This window comes from Staurois parvus, unplaced genomic scaffold, assembly GCF_062004578.1.
Source record: "Staurois parvus isolate SC_StPar_1 unplaced genomic scaffold, SC_StPar_1.0 ptg000006l, whole genome shotgun sequence".
NCBI classification, from domain to species: Eukaryota; Metazoa; Chordata; class Amphibia; order Anura; family Ranidae; genus Staurois; species Staurois parvus.
Window position 1 is genome coordinate 12,630,120 of NW_028317802.1, and position 26,937 is coordinate 12,657,056.

General features: G+C 40.7%; 1 protein-coding gene across 1 annotated transcript in view; it reads right to left on the reverse strand.

The window, feature by feature from the left end:
* TMCO6 (transmembrane and coiled-coil domains 6) overlaps positions 1-26,937 on the reverse strand; it is a 58,339-nt gene that overhangs the window by 830 nt on the left and 30,572 nt on the right. Inside the window, exons 6-13 of the mRNA XM_089661443.1 lie at positions 16,932-17,036; positions 16,745-16,830; positions 13,758-13,874; positions 11,775-11,886; positions 10,966-11,149; positions 5,542-5,636; positions 3,861-4,028; positions 1,699-1,809 (exon numbers count right to left, since the gene is read on the reverse strand). Of these exons, the coding sequence (XP_089517569.1) occupies positions 1,699-1,809; positions 3,861-4,028; positions 5,542-5,636; positions 10,966-11,149; positions 11,775-11,886; positions 13,758-13,874; positions 16,745-16,830; positions 16,932-17,036 (978 nt within the window). The remainder of the gene's footprint in view (positions 1-1,698; positions 1,810-3,860; positions 4,029-5,541; positions 5,637-10,965; positions 11,150-11,774; positions 11,887-13,757; positions 13,875-16,744; positions 16,831-16,931; positions 17,037-26,937) is intronic.

A 26,937-nucleotide genomic window follows, 5' to 3' on the forward strand; every position in this document is an offset into this window, starting at 1 on the left:
TGTCTTTGGAGTGTGGGGGGAAACCGGAGTACCTGGAGGAAACCCACGCAGACACAGGGAGAACATACAAACTCCAGGCAGGTGGTGCCATGGCTGGGATTCGAACCAACGACCCTATTACTGCCAGGCGGAAGTGCTAACCATTTAGCCACTGTGCTATCCTAATCCTTAGTGGGGAGCGGGGGATGAAGGCTTAAAGCAGAACTTCCCCTTTTGGGTGGAGCTCCACTTTAATCTACAAGCTCTTTCCTACATTTTCACTAGACTGAAATTTAATGTGGATTACTATACAAAAAAAAAGCATAGATAGATCTCTCAATTGTCTGGGATACATCAATGTAGCAAAACAAAAGGATTCTCTCCTACCACAGTTGCTTGTCTTCATGTCCTATTATTTTGCCTGTGATTGGTGGATTGGAGTACGACAAATAAGGGGGGGGAAGGTTCACAGAGAATTGCGAGAATTTGGAGTTGTTATGCGTGGCAACCAATCAGCTTGTTTAGTTAAGCTTTGACAATGAAAGAAGCCGATCTGTTGTCACACAACTGCTCCAGTTTGATTAATTCTACTCAATAGCTTCAAATTATTGGAAATCCTAGTAGTAAAAAAAAAAAACCCTCTGTGATAATGCCTGGAGTGGTCACAATCATGTTTGCATCTTTCTAAAATCCTGTAATGATAGAAATATCATAGACAAATATCAAAAGTGTTCATATTTTGAGGTTGCACTATGATCTATTCTCTTTATATTTGATCATATACACCTTAATTCCATTGGATATCTGAGAGCATGTTCCCTTAAAGGGCCAGAACTAATGAAGTAGCCACTAAGTATCGGCAGTGGATAAGCAGAATTTGGTTTCATCCCTAAGCATGTATGACCTATTGGTTAGGTCAGGGAAGAAGGTGAGTGCATGGTGCACCTACCCGCTGATGGGAAACATCACAATATAGTCGGCACGGTGGAGTAAAGCATATATGTTCACTATAATTCGGAGTTACATATTTGTTTAATGTGCGTGGATAACGTAACACGTTTTAATTTTTGGTTATATAAACCGGTGTTGCACTATGGTATGTTTTTGTTTTATTTTGCACGGATCTGGAGTTTAAAGAAGCATAAGACGTGGAAGGAACACGTCACCTATCAGAAATTTGGAGACACATTTTCCTTATAAAGTGAGTTTTTGGCTTATTAATCGGTAGGTCAGTGGTCAATGTGAGCAGGGAGTGGGGCCACAAGTTAATCATGGTGTTGATTATTGCTGGATGATAACACAACATATATTGGACATTTTATTATTGGAAAAAAAAATTTTCTTGGACTATCACTTTGTGTTTCTAAAGCTTACGTTTCTATTTATGATAAGATCATGCACCACATTTTTTTTTCATTTACAGAAATATACTTACTCCACTGACCTGGAACAAGCATGCGCTAAAGAGGAATTGAGGCAGCCGACCCGATACTTGCTCCAGAGCAGTGAGAGACTTTAATACTCTGACCTGGCATAAGCATGCAGAACTCCTCTCCTGCATACTTATTTCAGATCAGTAACTTAGAAAAAACTGAAGCCACTGCATCAACATGACAGCCAATAAAATAGTATTGTTGGAAGAATAAATCAACAATGCTTCCTTTAAAAACACATGAAGAGGTGCAGCAGAGTTATGTTGCTGGAAAACTACACACTCACCGCTGAATTGCAGTAGTTCCAGACTGCTTGTATATGTTGATTAGTTTCAGGATGATCTTTATAGGCTTCTAGAATTTGTAATCCAGAAAGCATCTGGGAGTCTTTTGCCACCTTAAAGAAAACAAGTTATTTAGGCAAATTTTGGAATTATCAGACTTCAGTAACTTTCATTAGCAAACCATGTCTTTAATGGTCATGAAAGCAATCTAGTTGAGGAAGCCCATAAGGTTGAAGAGAATGAAGGAGCATCCAGCACTTTTTGTAAAGCCATTTATGCCTGACTGTGTGTTTAAGGTGGAAGAAAAACTTAACACTTAAACCAGTCCAATCAAGTGTACCTGCAGCTCTAGCTCCCCTGTGTCAGTAAGCAGCTGCTGCAAGGGAGCGCTGACAACTGGGTCATGGAAACCTATGGGTGATATCACGGCTCCTAGAATTAACAACCATTATTAAGCACTCACTTACACAGAAGAGCCAGTGTTGCAGAATCATGAAACTGAACCAGATTTAAAAAAAAAAAGTAAGTACACAGGTTAAGCACAATAGGTGAAGGTGTGGGAGAGAACATTTTTAGGAATAGTTACTGTTAGACTTTTCTTCTATGCGGAAAGTGCTATACCAGTAAGATCTTAAAACTGATTGGAGACTGCAGTAAACATTCCCAGTCCTGCCTAAAACTCATATAATTAGTGAACCACTTGGCAAAATCAAGTGTACACCATGGCCAATTTGCTGCATCTTACTGCTACATTTTGGAGTTTTTTGTACAAACCCTCCAGAGACTCTCTGGTCTGACAGAAATATACAGAGGGGCCGATTTACTAAGACTGGAGAGTGCAAAATCTGGTGCAGCTCTGCATATAAACCAATCAACTTCTAGTGTGTGTGTTTTTTGTTTTTTTTCTTCTTCCAAAGCTTAATTGAACAAGCTGAATGGCTACCATGGACAGCTGCACCAGATTTTGCACTCTCCAGGTTTAATAAATTCAACCCCAGAGACTTGCACATGCAACTGGTACAACCTATTGGCAGCAGTTACAAAGATACATACAGCATCTCTTTTGTACAGCAGAGAAAAAAAATGGATAAGGAAAACAGGGAGACTCTTAGACCACTGACAGGCCAATAGTTCTAGCAGCCAAATAGCCAGGAAGAGGAAAATATGGGAGATGAGAGAGGCACACTGACAGACTTCTCCAGCACAGATTCTCCCAGTCTTGCCCCCTTGGGCAAAAGAGAGGTCTCGGCAGGCCAGGGTCCAGAGTAGCTATACAGGGGAAAACAGTCAAACACAGTGCTAATCGCGAAAAGTGGTTAACAGGGTAGGCCCATTAGTCATTTGTATGTGGAGCCAGCAGCTCAAGGTGGGTGTAAATTTAGAGGGGAAGTCATGTGAAATGCAGATTCATTTTTTCCATCTCTGCAAATTTTAAGTAGGCAGACAAACCATTCTGACACGGATGGCATGTGGGTCAGGCCTGATTGCACTGTGATGCACAGTTTGGCGGCATTTACCGTCTGCATTACTAATGATTTAAAATAGACATTATTGGGAAGGGAAGAGTGATGCAGCTTTTTTTTTTCTTGCTATTTGTGCATTTTGTGTGCTTTCATTATCCTTTGCATCAATTTCTAATAAAATTCTTCTCTAATGTACACATCATTTATAAGTGTGTACTTACTGTGAAATGTGAGAATAATAAAGGACGTTGCTCCGTCAGTACTTGTACATGTAAATCTCCCCAACTGACCCAAATACTGAATTTCACAAAAACATGAGCATACCAATAAGTATCTAATTACCTCTGCAAAGTGAAACAAAAAACAAGAAGCGCACCAACCTTGCGCATTACCTCAGTAACAGAATTTATTAATAAAAGATAGGTACTCACAAACAGCGAATACAATCAGGCATGTAGTCCTCAAAGGGACTTCAAAGATAAGAAGCCAGCGCGAATCCCATCATGCGGGTAGACACTCAGTATACACTGATGGTTGGTGCGCTTCTTGTTTTTTGTTTCACTTTGCAGTATTGATCGGGCTTCCCCAGCCCTGTTTTGGAGCTGCACAACCTTGAAATATACTGGTGGTCGCTTGCTCTGGTGTTGGTTCCATCTATTTGGGCCCTAGAGCGCAGGAGAAATCGCAGCTGGTCTAATTACCTCTGGACAGTGCTGTAGAAGAATGATCATTAGCTCCAAGCAGCAAAGTATCACCTGGACATCAGCTGTCTCAAGTAATGGGATTACCCTGGAGAGAATGGCTTTCTCTTGAAGACTTTGGCAGTAGGCAGGTCCAAGGTCAGCTACGTTACATAATACTGTGAGAACCTGCACAGGGATAGTATTAAGTCTTGTTAGGAAGAAAAATCTTATAAGCAAATAGCATAAAAAACACATACTGTATATTTAATAAACTACATAAAGATTTATAACACTTGGCAGACATACTCAATAAATCAGAGCCAGAACTTCTTTAGTCCTTTAAAAGAAGGTACCAAAGAATGTAGTAAAAACAATGCCTTAGCTCTGTTTTCGTCTCATGGGCCTGTGTAAGGCCACCTTCACATTTAGGGAACGCACACAGAAATGTGCATTTCTGCATGAGTTTCTAAAAATGCACATTGTGCTTGCGGTGCCATTATTTCTTAATAGCACCCCAAACGCGGCTAGCAGACACACATTTTGTCACACACAGAGCATGCAAGGCTCACTGCCAAAAAATGATGCAGAAGCTACTTTAACGTTTGTTCACGTGAATGTGTTACCTTATGCCAATTCCCAAAAAGCCTATCGAACAGGCATGAATGGGACCCAAACAGTTACTTGTTTGCACTGCAACCGGAGAGCAGGCAAATAAGGCAGGCACCTGCTCTAGCTACCTGTTTGATTCAATGCTTTTAAAGCCATGAGCCACCGATGATGATTTCTCTGCTTCACTGCACTCAAGTAATCAATGGAGGCTACAATCTGCTAGAAGCGGGGAATCCCTGCATCAGTTTAAATACCTTGCCAACTGCTCAGTCATAACTTCTGATTTCAGAGTCAACTATGCAAAAACACATCTAGGAGAAATCTGTGGTAACACCCTTGTTCTTTGATGTGGTCTGCAGACATGTACTCTCTAAACTCTAGACTGCAGCAAAACTAAGGCTGGCCATAGATGGATTGTTTTGTTTTTTTGAACAGTCAGCAGTCTGATTGTAAAAACAAAAAAAAACAACAGAATTCGCCATCCACACATGCAAGATGAATGGAGGAATCCTCCCTGCTGTGCTTTTTATTCTGACAACTGGAACTCCACTGCTGTCAGAATACACTGATCAGTGATGCAGCCGATTTGGCTGCCAGTGGTGACTGAATGAAAAATGTTCAGCATTCCCGTTGGAGAGTCTACCATTAGATCAACTTCTCTAGAGTGTGGAATCGCCATAGATGGATCAAAATTCAGCTGACCCCTGCCTAACCTGGAAAAATGTTGATACATCTATGGCAAGTTTTACACAGGGTCTGTCTGCTTCTGGCAGTTTATTATCTGCAGTCATCACATGGATGCAGTGCAGCATTAAATCATCATTTATAGCAGATGTCTTTGTTTCTTTGCCAGCAGCTACAATGCAGATGCAGACAGACTCAATGTAAACAAAACAATCTTACACTGGCCTGGAGCTGCCATAACAACTCTAAAAACTATGTGCACATAAAGCAGAAAGAATGACCAGATAGATGACCCATCATTTTGTGCATATTGCTAGAAAGTGTAGTTAATGGTAAAAGTATCATCTTTTAAATATCTGTTTGCATACAGTATAAATAAGATTAAAATGTTAATATTAAGATTTACCAGCAGATTGATGTCCTTCAAATGGCCCAATAACTGCAGCATAACTGGAATCAAGTTAAAGTGAAGCATAGCTGAGCATATGGTGGGATTGTTTACTGTAAAAAAAAAAAATATTTTTTTTTGTAGGTGGTTATAGTAGAGAGATTTTGGAATGGAATGCTATCCAGTGCAAATGACAGCTGTGTGTACAGTTTTTGTGGCAAATTTATCATTATTATTTACTCAGATGGGTACTTCTTGACACCGAGCACACGCAAATATGTGGCCTCTCGGCATCTGGGCCTTGACACCGAGCAGCCGCATATTTGTGTGCCATTAGAAAATACATATGTGCTTAGAGCGCGCGCCCCACGTGCTCCCAGCACGTATGTCCGTGACTCACGGAAAGGTCCCGATCTCCCCTTGCAATTGGGACCTTTTCCGATCATGTGACCGGCAAATCACGGCGGTCACATGACCCTAAAACCCCGCCCGCCTCCAGGCTTTTGAAACTCTTAAAGGGTCGGGAGGTGCTGGCGCAAACAGGTTAAAGTGTTACTAAATGTACAACAGTAAAATCAGTCTGTATATGCAGCAAAGCATTCTTGTTACCCACTGTGTAACCTAAGGGGTTAATCCTGTGCATGGTATAAAAATGTTTGTCCTGTAATTGTCCTGTAATTGATGTTCATCCTGTCTCCTCTGATCCTCCCCTTCTTCCACGGTCCTCAATCCATCTGCTGCTAGTAAAGAGCCCTAGGAGGCACTCTACACACTCAGTTTGGTGAGTATTGCTACAGACCTTTTTTTGGGGGAGAATGAAGCCTCACAGGACAGTCAGAGGAGAATGAAAACTCCTCCTACAAGCATTAACCAGTGCTTGGCTAGACACTGATAGAAGTCACAAGACTGCTATATACTGCTAATGAGAAATTGTATTTAGCAGTTTGTTTACTAAAATAATTGCATTTCCATGTTCTGTACTGTGGGAGACCAGATATAGTGAATGCAGGGTCCTGGGTTTAGTAACACTTTAAGCCTCTTGCACAAGGGCACCTGAGCCCGTTCAAGAAAATGTTCTATTTTTTTTCTTTAAATAACCATACGATATACTTGTGCTTACAGTACCATTATACATATAGAGTCTATGGGAGGCAGTATGCAGCACCTGGGCTGCCTGGCAAGCATGGCCGGATCTAGGGGGCTGCTGGGGTGGGCTGTGCCCCCTCCCCCTCCCAGATATCAGTTGTGCCCACCCAGGCAACCCAGTTGAAGCTGTGTGCAAGGGCTAGCTGCATCTATCAAATCTTGTGTCTGACACAGCCCAGCCATCACACGCCCCCTTCACTGCCCTGCACAGACAGGAGAGATTGATGTGCCCCTCTTCTTGTGTAAGCTCCGCCCACACTGCAATTCTCAACCAGGGCCGTACTTGAGAAGATGTGTGGGTGGGAAACTTGAAGCTCTACAGCTGGCAACTACATGGTGGCTGCAAGATTGAAGACTGCCTGAGCCACCAGACCAGCCAGGGATGAGTGACCTAAGCTCTGCCCAATGCTGAACTGTCCCCACCCCCCCCTTCATGTCCAGTTAACACTCAGGGACAACTTTAGTACTACTGCGTATAGCTGGCAATCTGCTAGTTGGCTAAACTGCTGGGGTTTTCACTTGTGATGCTTCTGTTTAAACACCTTTTTGCCCATCCCCAGCATGGCTTTAGGGGCCTGTTTACATGAGCATTGGTCTCTGAAGAGCAATCTGCATTCAGATCGCTCTTCAGAGAGCATTTGGCAGGCAGTGAGGTGTTGTGTCACCTCCTCAACATCTGGTTTAACCGCATCCCATCCGCCCCATAGCAGGGCGGCATGGCTGTGCAAAATCACATAAATATATACGTGATTTTGCATTTCTGGGTAGGAGGCGCACACGAGCCGTGCACACCCCACCCGCTCTGCCGTTTGCGGCCGCGGCTCTCGATCACCGGGCCCCGGCCGGTAATTACTCGCCGGTGCCCGGTGATTTCCGAGGATCTCCGGATCCAGCCATCCAGAGCAGTGTGATTACAGTGAAGCACACAAACACCACCCCCTAGTAAAACACTCCCAGCACACAGTTAACCCTTTGATTGTCCCTCATGTTAATCCCTTCCTGCCCAATGCCATTAGTACAGTGTCAGTGAATGTGGGTATCCTCCTGCGCTTATTATGGAAGACGCAAATCTAATTATAGCTGCTGCCACTCAACTTAAACCAATAAGTGTAGACACAAAATATAAATATATAGTGAAGCGCTATAAATCAAATCTAACGTATGTGCAATACTCTCGTGCTATATAATGCTAGCCATGCCAACACAATAGTGCTCAGTGAGAAAAATTGCAAAAAATTACAGTTATAATTATTCAAATATAAAGTGAAAAAACCATTAAAAATGTGAAAAAGTCCAAAAAAAGTGTGATAGTGGTTCTTTAAAAGAAGGGGAATAACATCCTGTGACTTCATTATGAGGTACGTGACGCAACGCGTCGGTATGCCATTTCCGGTACGAGGTGACGCACTTCCGGACGCAGCGGCCATATTGCTACACCCAGTAACCATGCAGTACACCCATAGGATGTGGTGACAGGCATTTCTTACTGGGAATACATGTGAGTGCAATATCAAGTTTATTCACTTTCAAATAAAAAAGATTACTGCACTATGGAAGGATCTTTGTTTTGTATCTCATGTATGTGGCCTTAAGTGGAGGTGGAGTGGATAAGATGCACTGGGGAGAAGTCTATATTCAATCCCACGGTCCCTGTGATGAGGAGCGGAATTAAGAGGATCTGGTATTGATAATTATAGCCTTCTGGCCCTGTGCGGCTCAGTGGGTGGAGGTGAGCAGGCATTGCTGCCATTTGAGGATCTTTTTTCTTTTTCACTGGAGTGAAGATCACGTTGGCACAGTTTCACTTGCATGTATGTTCCAAATTACGCAGATGTTTTTTGATTATTTAATGTTTTTTTCATATACAGTGTGTTTATATTAGATATTGGTAAACCAGCACGGGATGTTATTCCCCTTCTTTTAAAGAACCACTATCACAATTTTTTTGGACTTTTTCACTTATACCATTAATGGTTTTTTCACTTATAATAATAATTATAAATGTAATTTTTTGCAATTTTTCTCACTGAGCACTATTGTGTTGGCACGGCTAGCATTATATAGCACGAGAGTATTGCACATACGTTAGATTTGATTTATAGCGCTTTACTATATAGTACAGTGTGTTTTTTTTTTTTTTAGCACTGATCACTGTATTGGTGTTACTGGGGATGTCAGTGACACCAAGCCAAGAGTATGGTTTGGGTGATATTTGGAGACAAGATTGGTGATGTAATTGGGGGCAGAGTTATAAATGGCTTTCTACATTATTGTTAATGTTATTCGTTGGGCAATGGGAAGCCAGTGAAGGGATTGGCAGAGAGGGGTGGTAGATACAGAACGGTTAGTAAGGTGGATGAGTCTGGCAGCAGCATTCATGATAGACTGAAGAGGGGATAGCCTACGATGAGGTAGGCCAATGAGGAGGGAGTTACAATAGTCAAGGCGAGAGATAACAAGGGAGTGAATAAGTTGCTTAGTGCTTTTTGAAGTTAAGAACGGGCGTATCTTGGAGATGTTGCGGAGGTGAAGTCTATTATTTTTTTATTTTTTTTTTAGCAAAGACATGGAGCAGAATACATTTTGGCATAAATTTATGACGTAATTTTAATTTTTTTTTTTGGACATGTTTTAAAGAAAAGTCAAAAATATTGTTTTTTTCTCAAAATTGTCAGACTTTTTTTTTTTATAGCGCAAAAAAATTAAAAAGCACAGGAAATCAAATACCACCGAAAGAAAGCCCAATTCGTGGGAAAAAAGGACATAAATTTCATTTGGGTGCATAATTCATGACCGCGCAATTGTCAGTTCAAGTAATGCGGCGCCAAAAACGCAGACCTCATACCCTGTGCCCCCCTGACATTTTTTACTGCACCCCCACATCATACTGGCTAGATCCGGCCTTGCTGGCAAGGGGGTACAGGAGGTTGTCATTTTTGCTGAATGGGCTCAGGCGTGCAAGATCCCTTAAACAGCGGGGAAAATAATGATTTGATCCCCGCCAGATTTTGTACGTTTGCCCACTTACAAAGAAATGAAGAGTCTATAATTTTTTATATAGGTGTATTTTAAATGATAGAGTCAGAATATCAACCAAAATTCCAGAAAAAACAAACACATGATATAAATGTTTAGTGAGTAAATAAGTATTTGATCTCCTACCAACCAACAATAATCCTGGCTTCCACAGACTGGCTGTGCTCATGTGGTACACAGATTAGTCCTGTCAATTTAAGAAGGTGCTCCTAACAACAACTCATGCGTATAGAAGATGCCTGTCCACAGGATCTCTTTCTTCCATTCAAACCTGCCATCATGGTGAGGGTTGAACCACATAATTATTTCCCCACTGTACCTGGCAAGACGCACGTTTTAAATTACTACTAAAATAATTGTATTTCCATGTTGTGTGTACTGTGGGAGACCAGATATAGTGAATGCAGGGCCCTGGGTTTAGTAACACTTTAATTTCTTTTTAAAAGTTGTTTCAGATATTATTATTATTATTATTATACAGAATTTATATAGCGCCTACAGTTTGCGCAGCGCTTTACAATATAACGGGAGACAGTACAATTACAATACATTTCAGTACAGAAGGAATAGGAGATATTATATATATACAGCTTTCATCCTGGTCATCCTGCTATAAAGACCCTTTTTCAGGTATTTCCTGCTATGGAGTGACAACTCCTAGTTGTGCCTATGAATTGTTACCCTATAACAGTGTCTTTACCTCTGTAACATTTAGTTGTTGTCATGTTACAAATGACACCAAAAAGCTACTAGTATCTCACTTCCTGGTTATCTCTCACCTTGAAAACTGCAACTCTCTTCTGGCTGGCCTACCTTTACACAGGTTATCCACCCCTCCAGCTCATCATGAATGCTGCTGCTGGACTCATCCACCTCATGAACCATTCAGTGGCCACACCCCATCTCTGCCAATCCCTCCACTGACTCTCGCTTGGTATAAACTTTGAATTGCTAACAGCATACAAGACCATTTATAACCTTGCCTCTAGCTATTGTACATCATCAACCTCATCTCAAAATATCACCCAAACTGTCCACTTTGCTCCCCCAAGACCTTCTGCTCTCTAGCTTCTTCACCACCCTATCCCACCTTGAGATCCCTGAAAACTCATCTCTTCTGGAAAGCCTTTGCCTCCTCAACCGAAAAAAGTAACTTTTATTTTCTTCATCAACTCATACCTGCAGAGTTATTACCTATTGTATTGCTTGTGCCTCCCTTTTAGATCGTAAGCCCTCTCAAGCTTTATCCCTTGAGTTTACCTGTCATGTTATTCAGAGTCCAAAGGCATTCCCGAACCACAAAGAGATGTTCTTTCTGAAACTGCTGAATGAAGAGAAACAACGCCACAAGTAGGCGGCCATCTTCTTGATTCAAAGCTTTCTTGCCTGCAGCATCAACTTCCGCTAGCAGGTTTCCCAAGCACCGTACTAAGGGGCAAACCAACTATTTTGTGAAGGAAGAAAACCTGACATTCAAAATGTGTTTTTACATAATAGAAAACAATGCATATTATACAATAAAATACAAACACAAACCTAGAGCAAAGGCTCATTTACACCAGATGCAGTCAAATGCATTTTTAAACGCAGTATGAACACATAAGAAAAATTAAAGTATTGCAATAAACATAGTTTACCATTGCAGCGCTTTCATGTGCATTAAAAAAATACAGTATGCGGAATGTTATTACGTGTAAACGTATCAAATGCAGGTAAACACACCACAAATGCATTTATATGCAACTCATTAAAAAAAAAAATCATAATGCCTAAGAAACATGATGCAAATATACTGCACTCAAATTACAAATGCATGTAAAGGTACATGCACAGTAGGAATATTCATTGTGCTGTTGTGAAGTATATGTAGACTAATGCAGTAACTCTCATCTATAAGTTTTCAATGCGGGAACATCAACATTTGTATACAACAGTTGTGATTAGTAGCTAGCTAACATATATAGCAAATTAGTCATGAACTAGCTGACATGCTGTACATAACAACAATAATACAAATTAAAGTCAAGAACTGTTCATTTCACAAAATTATAATTTTTAGATCAACTTACCAGCTCAGAACCAGGAAAACTGGTGTTTGCAAGAAATCCAGCTAGTTTTGTCAGCAAGTGTACCATTTTGGACACAACACCTAATGAAATCAGCAGTCCATTGTTTACCTGGCTGACAAATGAGAAAAACATTTTAAAAAGAAAAATACTTACTTTAATAAGGTATTACTGTGCCACACAAACATGTACGATCAAAAAATGTACTGTATGTTTAGTTACCATTACGGTTAAAAAAAAATAATAATTAAAAGCAGAATAAAACAAAGTGGAGTTAATTCACTTAAAAATGATTTAAAATAAAGAATACGAATAACAATTTAGAATAACAAACATTAAAGCCATTTTGGGCATATGAATACATTTAGAATATGTGAACAGATGTAGATTTTTCAAGTCTCTACTCCATCACGTATGAAAAGTGTTTTTTTAACTACAACACTGCATCTAAGATCTTCTCAACATAACCTGCCAAGACAGCATAGCCTCTGCCTCAAAACTTTCAGAAATCTTCAAATATGCATGCCATGGCTTCCATTTACATCAATGGAAAACCAGCATGCAGTCTGACAAGCTGATAGCCGGGCCTTCCATTGAATATTCCTGGCAGAGGATGTGTGGTACCAGGCAGACTGCACAGAAAAGATCTGAAAAGTGGGGTGGTAGGTAAACATAACATATGAGTGTTCTGGTAACATGAAGGAGAGAAGAGACTCTGAATGGCGAGACAGTACCTACGAGTAAAATCAATCTATACACAAATGCCTTTACACCAGAGCGGTGCAATTTTCCTTCATTCTAATTCTGCATGGTGCATCTGTTAGCTCAGTTTCCCAAGCCAAGACTATAGTTAGAAATATATGATAATTGTTAGCAATATTACTGGTCCTACAAGGTTGTGCGTTTACAAAAGTGTATACTCCAAGCTTTTCTTTGTATTTTTACATAGATAGAAAGGATTAAAACCCCTGTCTGTGTCTCTGAAGGGAAATGCACCATCTCTACAGTATTAGACTTGCTGACCATTGTTAGTAAGACAGAAAGTGAGGGAAAATCTCTCTCTCCTTCTCCAAATTATTTAGATGTTCACTGGCCAACTTCAGATGGGCCTGTACATGTGCCTTCTTGAGGAGGGGGACCTTACTGTGTTACCAATAGTTTCTTTGGTGACTGTGGTCCCAACTGCCTTGAGATCATTCACAAGCTCCTCCTGTGTAGTTCTGGGCTGATCCCTCACTTTTCTCATGATCTTCCTTACCCCATGAGGCGAAATCATACATGGAGCTCCACACCGAGGGTGATTTATTATTATTTTTTATTTCTTCCATTTGCAAATAATCGCATCAATAGTTGTCTCCATCTCATCAAGCTTCTTGCTGATGGTCTTGTAGCCCATTCCAGCCTTGTGCAGGTCTACAATCTTGTCTCTGATGTCCTTTGACAGCTCTTTGCTCTTGCCCATGGTGGTGAGGAAGAACGAGATTCTATTGACAGGTGTCTTTTATACGCAAAACGAGTTATCATTAGGAGCACCTTCTTAAATTGACAGGACTAATCTGTGTACCACATGAGCACATAGCCAGTCTGTGGAAGCCAGAATTATTGATAGTTGGTAGGGAATCACATACTTATTTTACTCACTGAACTGCAACTCAATTTATTCCATTTTATATTGTGTTTTTTTCTGGATTTTTGGTTGATATTCTGTCTCTATCATTTAAAATACACCTATGATTAAAAAAAATATAGACCGTTCATTTCTTTGTAAGTGGGCAAACTTACAAAATCTGCAGGGGATCAAATAATTATTTTCCCCACTGTATATATGTATACAGTGTATAGATGCTGGACACACAGGCAGATATTTTAGTAGCAATTTAACAAAAGCATTATTTGGAAATTTACAGGTGTTGTTTCTATTCTAGGCCAGCTTTAGAAACTTTGCTTAGGTAGCTGGGAGAATACCATGATAATGGATGCACATACCTGCTGACAATGTAATGAAGACACCAAGCAAATTCAATCATCATCCCAAAACCATCTTCAGGATCAGAAGCTAACAGTCTAAGTATGTCCTGTGCTATTCCAGCCTCTAGAACAGTTCTGCACAAAGGTAACAAATTCAGTAATTTCGCCAAAAACAATCCTGATATGATATAAAGTTGAAATAAAAGTAAGTGGCAATAAAACTAGCAGGACAGAACATAAAATGCTAATAGTAATTAATATGACAGGCTAGGCCTAAAAGGTGAGATCAGCACTCGTTCTATTCTTAGTGCAGGTTTGGTGTTCCTAAAAATTGTAAAAATCCTTTTCTTTGTACATCCGATTGTTCAAAAAAAAGGATCCAGAGAAGGCATGTGCAGATTACTGTCACCACCCAGTCATTAGTGACTACAAATTTCAACATCTATTGTTATAGATGAGTATTACATCACGTGCTTTGGCCTGCATTGGTCAAAGTCTCAACACATGAACAAGGCCTTGATTTCTATCATGTTGGTTCAACACTTTGTGGCCTAATGGGTGTTACTTCCTCACCTGCCCAAATGCTGCAGAATCTTTTTCACTAGTAAGGGAGCAGCAATGATGCATCATCTCGTAATATTTTGGTCAATGAAGGAATAATGTCTTGGGGAAAAATAAGTAGCATATTTGCAATCCTGATGCTGGTAGCTAGATAAGAATGGTCAATGACTAAGGACCCATTTACGCTGTTGTGTGCAGTAACAAATGCATTACTGATGTGCAAGTTGACAAACATTCCATGTGTCACATACAAACAGAGATACAGTTTCTTTCCCAGAGCTCTTCTATCCATTACCCCATCATGTACAAACTCCCAAGAAAGGTAATGCACATTGGTATTTTATCTGTTATATGCAAATATTATGTTAGTTGGTATTTGATCTTTTATATGCAAATATATATTAGTATCTTTTCTCTTACTTTTAAAATATTTACATTGCTTTGAATGCATTTCTATTATTTGCATGGGCTATTGCTTACATTATATTTATCTTAGACTGTAAGCGCTAACGAGCAGAGCCCTCAGAATCCTCCTGTATTAATTTGTATTGTAATTGTACTGTCTGCCCTTATGTTGTAAAGTGCGTAAACTGTTGGCGCTATATAAATCCTGTATAATATGAATGTAATGTATGTATACTGGGTCATATGAATGTATATGTGAATATGCATGTATTTACTGCTGTTGTCAGATAAATCTTATGTAAAATTTGGTTGTACTTAATACAATAATTGTAACACATCTAATCAAATGTGTCAGTGAGTTGCAAGGCTGTTCATTTTTATTGGAACCCCATTACATTAACCATTAGCCGCCCGGCCAATGGCCGTTTGGCGGCTTCAGATGTGCTCCTCCATTCCGGGTGCACGCCATTTGGCGTGCTCCCGCACATGCGCCGTTTGCGCTAGTGCAGAGCGGCGCAGCAGTGCGATCTGTCGTCGGCCGTGCACCTCGGACACGGCCAATGACAGATCCGAGTACCGGCTCCCGTTGCTGGTACCATGTGACCTGCTGTGACCAATCACAGCAGGTCACATGACAGTTGTATACATGGATGGCTTCATTCATGATGCCATCCATTGTATACTAGTGCCTAGCTGTGAATGGTCACAGCTAATCACATGCACATGTCATGTGATTAGCTGTGACCAAATCACAGCTAAGCACAAAAAAAAAAAAAAAAAAAAAGCTGAATGAATCGATTTCATTCAGGTAAATGCTTGCTTATAGCAAAGTAATTCTTTGTTATAAGCAAATTGTGTAAAAAAAAAAAAAAATACTGATCACTTCCCCAAAGTAGTACAGTGTTACTATGGTAACATTGTACTATTTTGGTCATAGTAAAATATGAAAAAAAATCTTAAAAAAATAAAAAAAATGTAATAAAAAATTAAATATAATAAAAAAATTAAAAATTTTTTTTTTTTTTTTTCATACTGTCCCCAGTCAGTGTCCCTGTTCACCGCCATGCCAGTTATATGATGACGCTGTACTGCACTGGTGACAGTATGTAAAAAAAAAATAGTGAAAATAATTTTTTTCATTTTTTCATTTTCGGAAAAATTATGACAAAAAAATACAACTTCAAAAAACTCACCATGCCTCTTATGAAGTACGTCGGACTGTCTACTTTGCAAAAAGGGGTCATTTGGGGATATCTGTACTGTTCTGACATTCTTGGACCTCAAGAAATTAGATTGGCCGTCAGTACTTCAGGATTGATCAATATTCAGATCTATACCATAGTTTGTGAACTCTATAACTTTCCTACAAACTAAATAATACATCCTAATTTGGGTTATTTTCACCAAAGACATGTAGCAGAATACATCTCGGCCTAAATTTATGAAGAACAATTATTTATTTGTAAGCTTTTATAACAGAAACAAAGAAAAATGTGTTTTTTTTTCAAAATTTTTGGTCTTTTTTTGTTAATTTAGCAAAAAATAAAAACCCTGGCGGTGATTAAATACCACCAAAAGAAAGCTCTAGCTGTGTGAAGAAAATGATAAAATTTTAGTTTGGGTACAGTGTTGTATGACCGCGCAATTGTCATTCAAAGTGTGAGAGCGCTGAAACCTGAAAAATGGCCTGGGCAGGAAGGTGTAAAATTGCACGGTATTGAAACGGTTAAAGGAACGCAAATGTGCTGCAATGCAACACAAGGCACAGTAAAATGCTGCCATGCGTCCGTTGTGATAATTGTCATTATAAAAATGGTGTATATTTGGTTTTTGGACAATTTGATGAAACACACCAGTAAGCCAAGATGTGAATCGGCCGTAACAGGAATTAATGTATTTTTGAAGGCCCACTCTGTTTTGCATTTTCTTTATTCCCACATTTCTGCCATTTAGTTAATATCTGGCCTTTGAACGTTTGAGAGTTCCCCAGATCTGCATGTTCCTGTATATATGGGTATGTTTCAAACATGGCAACTTACGGAACTATATTCTGAGGAGCTTCTTTTGCTTGCAATAACTGAGAAAGTGCATATCCAGTGGCTTCTAATGCTGTCATATGAGGAGACTAGAATAGAAAACTGATTATACATTCTGTTGCATTACTTAGTCCCATGTATTACACATTGTGGAAACAAGTGATATAATAATAGATACAGTACACCTCACCTGCATGCACACCGCAAAGGCAGGAATAATTCCTTGTAAGAGTAACTGGTGCCTTGCTGCCTCACTTTCCACAATAAGGTTACCCAAGGTATATAAACATAGCTCCTAGAAAGATATAAACAAGATAATTTTACTTTCCATCCAAAACTGATATTTCAAGCAAACCTGCCACACTTTTTAACATAACACAGTGATAGAGCTGATGGGTAGCAATCACCCTCTAATACTTTACGGTTTCTGATCACATCCCTTCTGCACTGCAGTCAGACAACCTCAACTTCCACATATAGAGCAAAAAGTTCAGCCTCTCCCCTGATTTTTATGATACAGTGTTCACGGTCAATGCATTTTAATGCGTGCAAATACAGGTTTTTCAGAAAGTCTACGTTTGATCTTAGGGAGCTTGAGATACACTGTGGTACTGGAGTGCTGGCTACTAATCTACATTTGTAAAAACAACAACACAAACACTCTGGGTGTACCAACATTTAGACATGCAGCCAGGGCCGGATTTATATCTCAAAAGACTAAAGGCAGAGAATTCTGAGGCGCCCCCCCTCCACTTTTTTTCTTGATAAAATATTTTTATATGTGTAAAGTGAAATGCTGTCGACTTTGATGTAAAAGGGAACACTGTAGACTTTGTTGTAAAGGGGAACACTGCAGACTGTGATGTAAAGGGGTACTCGGATGTGCGAGGGGCTCTGGTTACCAGAGCCCCCCCCCCCTTACATAAGAGTCCCCAGAGTTCCCCTTACACCAGAGTCCTCAGAGTTCTCCATGACTGCGGATATGATATAAGACATAGCCAGAGATAGTGGACGTGATACAAGAGATGGTTAGAGACTGCAGGCATGATGCTAGAGATGGTCAGAGACCGTGTACATGGCATAGGAGATAGTCAAACTGTGGACACGGCCCAAGAGATGGTCTGAGACTGCAGACATGGTGCAAGAGATGGTCAAAGATTTTGTACATGATACAAGAGATGGTCAGAGACTACGGACATGGCACAAGTGATTTGCCAGAGACTGCGGATATGGAACAAGAGATGGTTAGAGACTACAGCCATGATACTTGAGATGATCAGAGACTGCAGACATGGCGCATGAAATGGTCAGAGACTTTGTACATGATACAAGAGATGGTCAGAAACTACAGACATGGCACAAGAGATGATCAGAGACTGCAGACATGGCACAAGAGATGGTCAGAGACATTGTATATGATACAAGAGATGGTCAGAGACTGCAGACATGGCACAAGAGATGATCAGAGACTGCAGACATGGCACAGGAGATGATCAGAGACTGTTGGCATGGCACAAGAGATGGTTAGAGACATTGTACATGATACAAGAGATGATTAGAAACTGCGGACATGGCACAAGAGATGGTCAGAGACTGCAGACATGGCACAAGAGATGATCATAGACTGCACACATGGTGCAAGAGATGGTCAAAGATTTTGTAAATGATACAAGAGATGGCCAGAGACTGCAGACATGGCACAAGAGATGGTCAGAAACTTTGTACATGATACAAGAGATGGTCAGAGACTGCAGACATGGCACAAGCGATGGTCAGAGACTGCAGACATGGCACAAGCGATGGTCAGAGACTGCGGAAATGGCACAAGAGATTTGCCAGAGACTGCGGACATGGCACAAATTACTTGCCAGAGACTGTGGACATGGCACAAGAGATGGTTAGAGACTACAGGCATGATACGTGAGATGATCAGAGACTACAGACATGATGCATGATATGGTGAGAAACTTTGTACATGATACAAGAGATGGTCAGAGACTGTGGACATGAAACAAGAGATGGTCAGAGACTTTGTACATGAAACAAGAGATGGTCATAGACTATGGACATGGCACAAGAGATGATCAGAGACTGCAAACATGGCACAAGAGATAGTCAGAGACATTGTACATGATACAAGAGATGGTCAGAGACTGCGGACATGGCACAAGAGATGATCAGTGACTGCAGACATGGCACAGGAGATGGTCAGAGACTGCTGGCATGGCACAAGAGATGGTTAGAGACATTGTACAGGATACAAGAGATGGTCAGAGACTGCAGACATGGCACAAGAGATGATTAGTGACTGCAGACATGGCACAGGAGATGGTCAGATACTGCAGACATGGCACAAGAGATGGTCAGAGACTGCTGGCATGGCACAAGAGATGATCAGATACTGCAAACATGGCACAAGAGATGATCAGAGACTGCTGACATGGCATAGGAGATTTGCCAGACTGCAGACATGGAACAAGAGATTTGCCAGAGACTGCGGACATGGAACAAGAGATGGTTAGAGACTACAGGCATGATATGTGAGATGATCAGAGACTACAGACATGGTGCATGAGATGGTCAGAAACTTTGTACATGATACAAGAGATGGTCAGAGACTGCAGACATGGCACAAGAGATGGTCAGAGACTGCAGACATGGCACAAGAGATGATCAGAGACTGCAGACATGGCACAAGAGATGATCAGAGACTGCGGACATGGCACAAGGGATGATCAGAGACTGAAAACATGGTGCAAGAGATGGTCAGAGACTTTGTACATTATACAAGAGATGGTCAGAGACTGTGGACATGGCACAAGAGATGATCAGAGATTGCAGGCATGAAACTAGAGATGGTAAGAGACTGCAGGCACACTACTAGAGATGGTCAGAGACTGGTTTTGCAGACTTGCCTGGTTTACTCACTGTGCCTGTGTCCCTCTTCTCAGAATGGTGTGTCCTCTGTGGCATTGCTGAGCTGGCACCACGTCATTCTGCTTTAGTGTCATCCTGTCAGGCTGACGGGAGGAGACTGCACTGATGAACACAGTGGGACTAAGGAGCTACTGGCAGAAGACAGAGCAGCAGATCCAGGTGGTATTGTGGGCCCAGGGAGGGGATCAGCTGTGGGACGGGAGCTCCGGTGAAGTGGATGCTCTCATGCCGCACTTGGCCACACCCCCTCCAGCCCTCCTTAGTTATTTGTAAAAGGTGCCAAGCAGCGCCATGACAACACTGGCTGTACGCTCCAGTTGTCCCCATGGACAGATGTTTGGCAACCCTGCACCCGGGCCCCACACATGTGCATCATAGGCTGTCCCGCCCTGATGGCAGTCCTGCAGATAGGCGCCCCTCTAGGAAGGACACCTGTAGGCACATGCCTACAGTGCCTATTGAGAAATCTGGCCCTGCATGTAGTCCACTGACCAAACTGGCCTGCATGCCTAAGGATTACACCTGTCCTCTTTAGAAGTATAAGGGCATGTGAGAGCCCTGATTTGTCCACAGCAGCTGAGGGACTCTCACAGCTATAAAGAACAGCGTTTAACTGATGAGTTTGTTACTGGGAGAAATATGTCAGAGGGTAGCTTGCTCCAAGTGCCCTGACCAAAAGTTTCAGCTGTGCTAGTCACCAATGGGATGTAACTAAACAAATGACCTGGCTAGTAGGGCTAAGTGCTGACAAATTAGTTGGGTGGGCTTGCAGTGAAATGCCCCCCCCCCCCCAAGCACCTACATCTTATTTACAACTGGTGAGCCCTGTGTCATTGCCCTGATTTCAGTAGATAATAAATAGCTGAAACATCCACAAGGTTCCTGTATCTGTCAGTTATTCCAAGAACCATGGACATAATGGGTTAGGCAAGGGCTTCTCACTTTCCCCATTGGATTTGCTATAAACTAGAATAAGTGGAGGATCTGACAACTGAATCAGAGACCCCTTGTACCTACCACCATAGCAGGTGAGGAGATCTTGCTTCCAAGTCCTCAAGTAGCCAGCAAGTACTGCAAGCACCCATTCAAAACTGAACCAATATGTTTAGGGTGGAAATAGACAGACAATATAACTTTTATTTAAAAGCACCATTTAAACTAAATGTAAAATTTGGGTGGATGGTAGTAGACAAAATTAATAGCTTGCATCTTTAACCATCTGGAAAGTCCAGTGAAGACATCTTCCTGACAGAGTTTCTATTTCAGCCTGCCCCAGCAACTTCATCATGGAAATAATGACATTTTAAATTCCAATAGTGACTATAAGCCTACTCTAACAGTTGAAGCAAATAAATAGGAATTTATCAGTACTAAGGTCCACTGCTTCTTGCAGCCTCAAAGAATCCCCCCCCAAATCCAAAATAACAGTTTTGGAAAAACAGATCTTTTAATAGAAGACAATAATAAGATAAAATGCTGGTAACTGATTTTTTTACATGCTGTCTAGGATGACCACTGAACTTTCAGACTTCCACATTTCCAGGAAAAAAGACTTCTTGTTAAGCAATAACAAAGCTATTTATTTTAACAATAACCAACAATTTAAAATTTGTTGAGACTCAGTTCCCCATTTACAGAGATGGAAAATTTTGGTCTAACTAGACACAGAACAAATGATGTTTTTGAGAAATATGCCAAAACACAGAACAAGTGTTAAAAACATGTTATTCAACATGTAGTTCATAGTATGAACATTTTTTTTTTTTTGTCTTACAAGTTGTAACAGGACATATCTCTGCATTTGCCTTGCGAGGTGTTAAATTAATATTAAACCCTTCCTAATTTAGAAGCTGAGGACCAAACTCACCTAATTTGTGTAGTCATTGTCCTTTAAAATGCCCATTTTTGCTTGTCCTTGGGGGCCCCAAAACTGTTTCCCCCTCCTCCCTGTTTTTGGGTGTCTCCTTTGGCGACACCAATGAGTGCCTGCTCTCATCCTGGACCTGTGCTAAGATGCGTGTCCATAAACACACGCAGCACCTAGCAAGCCACACCCCTGCTTTCTCCTCCCAGCAGTTTGATTGACAGCAGCAGCCTATTGTTACAATGCCCACAGTGTCTATTGTAGAATAAGGAATTTCGGGGACCTTCCTGATCGATCCTGGAGCCAGAAGAGGTGACAAGGACAGTAGGTAATTGATTGGGGGCAGGGGGTAGCACATGTACTGGGGTGTTTACCTTAATGCTTTGAATTAAAACTGAAGTCCAGGTATAGATTTTATTGCATAGTTACATTGGTCTGACCAAAGTAAGTATACAGTACATATTTCATGTATGGAACAAGTGTGGAATATGTAACTCTGAAATAAAACCACACCTGTTATTTTTTGTGTTAGGAACCTGTAAAGCATTGCACCAGCGATCAGCAGATCACTGGTGCCATGCAGGCCTCCTGCAGATCTGTCAGTGTATCTGCTTGCTTGTACATCCCGTATGGGAAAGCTTATACTTGCTGACAGGAAGACTCAATGAACTACCATAGCATCATGGTGGTTCATTGAGGACTACAAGCAGACAGCAGCTAAGGCTGTCAGGGCTTGTTTTCCATTCATTCGCCCACACGGCCACGCTGTTTTTGAAAACTGACAGCTAGTACAGGGAACTTCTCCCCGTACTTTTGTCACAGGGAGGGGGGGGCAAAGGGTGGCGGCTGCAGGATCGGGAACATGTTACACATTCCACCCTAAAAACGGGTGGAACAGGTTTCCAAAAGTGAACTTATCCTTTAAGCTTTTAGTACTACTTTACAAATGGCAGGAAGTTTTATTGTGTGGTTAAGCTGGCTAGAAAAAATATCCATAATATGGTCAGTTACAAAAATCAGTAAAAACTAGTAAAGATGCAATATAGATATATACAGTTGTGTTCAAAATAATAGCAGTCAGACATCACTAACCTGATCAATCACTGTTTTTGGTAGAAATGATATTTCTACACGGCAAATAATTTACTAGCAGGTGTAGTAGAGTCATAGAAATCCAACAGACCCAACAGTCATGACATGCATGATGCTGATTCTGTGTAATTGAATCACTAATTGAAAGGGGCATGTTCAAAATAATAGCAGTGTGCAGTTCTATTAGTGAGGTCATTCATTCTTTGAAAAAAAGTGGCAATTATTGCCCTTATTTAAGGAAGGAAGGCAGCGAATGTTGTACATGCTGGTTACAGTGTATTTCTCTCTGAGGAAAATGGGTCGCTCCAGACATTGTTCAGAAGAACAGTGTACCTTGATTAAAAAGTTGATTGGAGAGGGGAAAACATATAAAGAAGTGCAGAAAATGATAGGCTGCTCAGCGAAAATGATCGCAAATGCTTTAAAATGACAACCAAAACCTGAAAGACGTGGAAGAAAGCAAAAAACTACCATTCGAATGGATAGAAGAATAGCCAAAATGGCAAGGACTCAGCCAACAATCAGCTCCAGGCAGATTAAAGAAGGTCAAAAGTTACCTGTGAGTACTGTTACAATTAGAAGATGCCTATGTGAAGCCAAGCTATCTGCAAGAAGCCCCCGCAAAGTCCCACTGTTGAAAAAAAGACGTGCTGAAGAGGTTACAATTTGCCAAAGAGCACATTGACTGGCCTAAAGAGAAATGGCGCAACATTTTGTGGACTGATGAAAGTAAGATTGTTCTTTTTGGGTCTAGTGGCCGGAGACAGTTTGTCAGACGACCCCCAAACACTGAATTCAAGCCACAGTACACTGTGAAGACAGTGAAGCATGGTTGCGCAAGCATCATGATATGGGGATGTTTCTCATACTACGGTGTTGGGCCTATTTATCGCATACCAGGGATCATGGATCAGTTTGAATATATCAGAATACTTGAAGAGGTCATGCTGTCTTATGATAAAGAGGAAATGCCCTTGAAATGGGTGTTCCAACAAGACAACGACCCCAAACACACCAGTAAACGTGCAACATCTTGGTTCCAGACCAACAAGATTGACGTTATGGAGTGGCCAGCCCAATCCCCGGATCTTAATCCAATAGAAAACTTGTGGGGTGACATCAAAAATGCAGTTTCTGAGGCAAAACCAAGAAATAGAGAAGAACTGTGGAATGTAGTCCAATCATCCTGGGCTGGAATACCTGTTCACAGGTGCCAGAAGTTGGTTGACTCCATGCAACACAGATGTACAGCAGTTCTCAGAAACAGTGCTTATACAACTAAATATTCATTAAGTGATTCAAAGGAAAGCAAAATCTTCAAACATTTTTCAGTTTATATAGTGAATGTTTGAGTTTGTAAAGAAGAATACAAACACTGCTATTTTTTTGAACAGTCTAATATTCATTATTCTTCAATTTTTTTAGAGGAACAACACAAATGTAATATGTTTTTCTTCATGTTTTGATTTGGAATAGAATGTGTAGTGTTCCCAATGCATTTGTGTGTATGGAAATAAAAGCTATTAGAAGGATTTTGAGCTTTATTCACTTTTTTCAACACATTGCTATTATTTTGAACACAACTGTACTTAAAAAATATGGATTACAGTCTCTTATGTCATGAAGAGGCCAAACGCCTTGCAAGTTACTAAATCCAACACAATTCTTAAGGAGAGACTGTCTGCTTTAATGTCAAATGTGCTTTGTCAGGCCAGTATAGTATATGCTATACAACGCTGCTATGCGGCAAGCCATTGATCACCTTCAATCTTTTCATGTGTAAGAGAGCCTGCATTGTACGCTCCATTAATATGCTTTTTGGCTTTCTTTCCGGAACTCCAGCAGGGAAGAATTAATCTGCTACCACATTGTCCTTAATCAGCAGATTTGCACAAGATCCTAATTAGCCCTAAATACTAAGTAATGGTTTAATCACAATGTGTTTCATCCAGTACATTAACAATTTATTGCAGCAAAGAACAGTTTATTGAAGAGTTTGTATAGCATATTTTGTGTCACCTAATAAACCCTTGTTTTTTTTATTTATGAAGGTGGGGGGGGGGGTGCAAGCACTGCAAGCAACCAAATATTCAGGTGATGGGAAAAAAATGGGGAATCATTAATTAGGAAACATCTGTGTGTTTTGCAGATAATGGACTCGGTATGATGAGGCAATGCCAGTCTGTAGATTCTAAAGTTAGTAAAATACTCTGTTATATTAGACTGTTCATGATCAGAGGCCATTAATACTTGGATGCATACTAAAATAACTTATATTTTTAAAAGGACTTGTGTATCTTATGTGGTACACCTTTTTTTAGGCTGACAAACACACAAAAAACAAAATCTTTTTTTGGTTGAGTTTATTTTTTAATGCAGCCTCTAGAGGCCCGGGGTGGGGGTGATCAGTGATATCTCACATAAATTGTTTGTTTACCTGACTAGAAAATTGCCCTGCATGTTAGCCTGGAATGGGACTTGGGGGAGGAACTTGACCTATCTAATTGGAGGTCTTGGTCACCTCAGACATATACAAGTATTATGAATACTGCTTTGGTAAAGGTGGTATACAAGTTACTTCCCAGGTGGTACCTGTTACTGGACCACCTCTCTAAAATGTACCAGGGGACTTTCCCTTTGTGCTTTAGGGGGTGCAGTCAGCCCGTTATGATGTTCCATACCTTGTGGGCCTGTGCTAAGGTTCATTGGTTTGAGGTGAGCATTCAAACTCTGATTTACACTGTGACTATGGTGAATATAGTGAAAAACCTTGAAGTGGTTCTCCTTATTGAGCCGGTTCCACACATTCCCAAACACACTCAGACCCGCATTTATTTTGTTTCTTGCGGCAAAATTCGCTATAGTGACCACTTGAAAGAAACCAATAGCAGATCTAGCTGTTATGGAGTGCAAACTGAATCAAGCTTAATGAAAAGCTGGTCAGCATATTGAAAGATAGATCTTCTAGGTTTGATTGCGTTTGGGATCCCTGGTTTAAATACCTCAAACCTCTGGTTCACTGAGGTATCCTTAATGAAGAAGTGGGCTTTTGGATGGACTTTGTTTTCTTCTTCTTCCCCTTTATTTTGTTTTCCTGTTTTTTCCTTTCTTTTTCTTTCTTAATTCTATTTAGCCACTATGTTAACACTTTCCTATGGAGCATTTTCTGTATCCTTGACCTGTGGCGACTGGCCAGTGGGTTGTGGGAATGTTGAGATGCTATCTCCTTTTGAGTCCCCTACGTGGGATTGTTGTATGCCTTGGTAGGGTCATTTGTAGCTACGTTAAGATCATACTCTTCCACCCTGTCCGTTGCCCCTGTTGAAGATGTCTTGGCGTAACATTTTAATAACTTTATCTTCATCATTAGTATTTTGCTGTATTCCATCTGCACTGTGGGACTTTATTATTTACCTTTTGATATTGCAGTTTGTTTATGATTTGTATACTCCTTTGAAAAAATGTATTAAACATATTGAAACAAAAGCCTCCAGCCTGCATGTGACATAGCTAACATAATGATCACATGATTAGGAAATGTAGGAAACACACTGATTGGTTCCTGATCATCAGAGGGGACCGGAGTTGTCAGTGACAGCCAAGATTGAGAGCTCCTAGCTGAGCACAGGGTCAGCTGCAGGCTTTGAAATGGGAAACATTTATAAATGTACCCTGGCGACAGTAGACATTAGATAGCTGCGCATAGCACCTTTTAAAACATTTGTTTTTCTATTACAGCTATTTTGTATCTAATAAAGCCCATTCAATAATCATGTTCACCACTTACGTACAGTTGCAAGAAAAAGTATGTGAACCCCTTGGGATTACGTGGAGTTTTGCATGAATTGGGCATAAAATGTGCTCTGAACGTCATCTAAGTCACAACAATAGAAGAACACAGTCTGCTGAACATAATACTACACAAACATTAGATGTTGCCATGGTTTAATTGCACATAACATGTAAACATTCACAGTGCAGGGAGGAAAAAGTATGTGAGGCCCTAGCTTAATGACTTCTCCCAGAGCTAATTAGAGCCAGGAGTGAGCCAACCTTGACTCCAATCAGTGTGATGATATTGGATGTGTTGCTGACAGCTGTCCTGCCCTTAAAAAACACACACATGTTTTGGGTTTACTGGTTTCAAGAAGCACTGTCTGATGTGAACCATGCCTCGCAGAAAAGAGCTCTCACAAGACCTACGATCAAGAATTGTTGACTCGCATGAAGCTGGAAAGGGTTACAAAAGTATCTTCAAAAGCCTTGATGTTCATGTGTCCACGGTAAGACAGACTGTCTACAA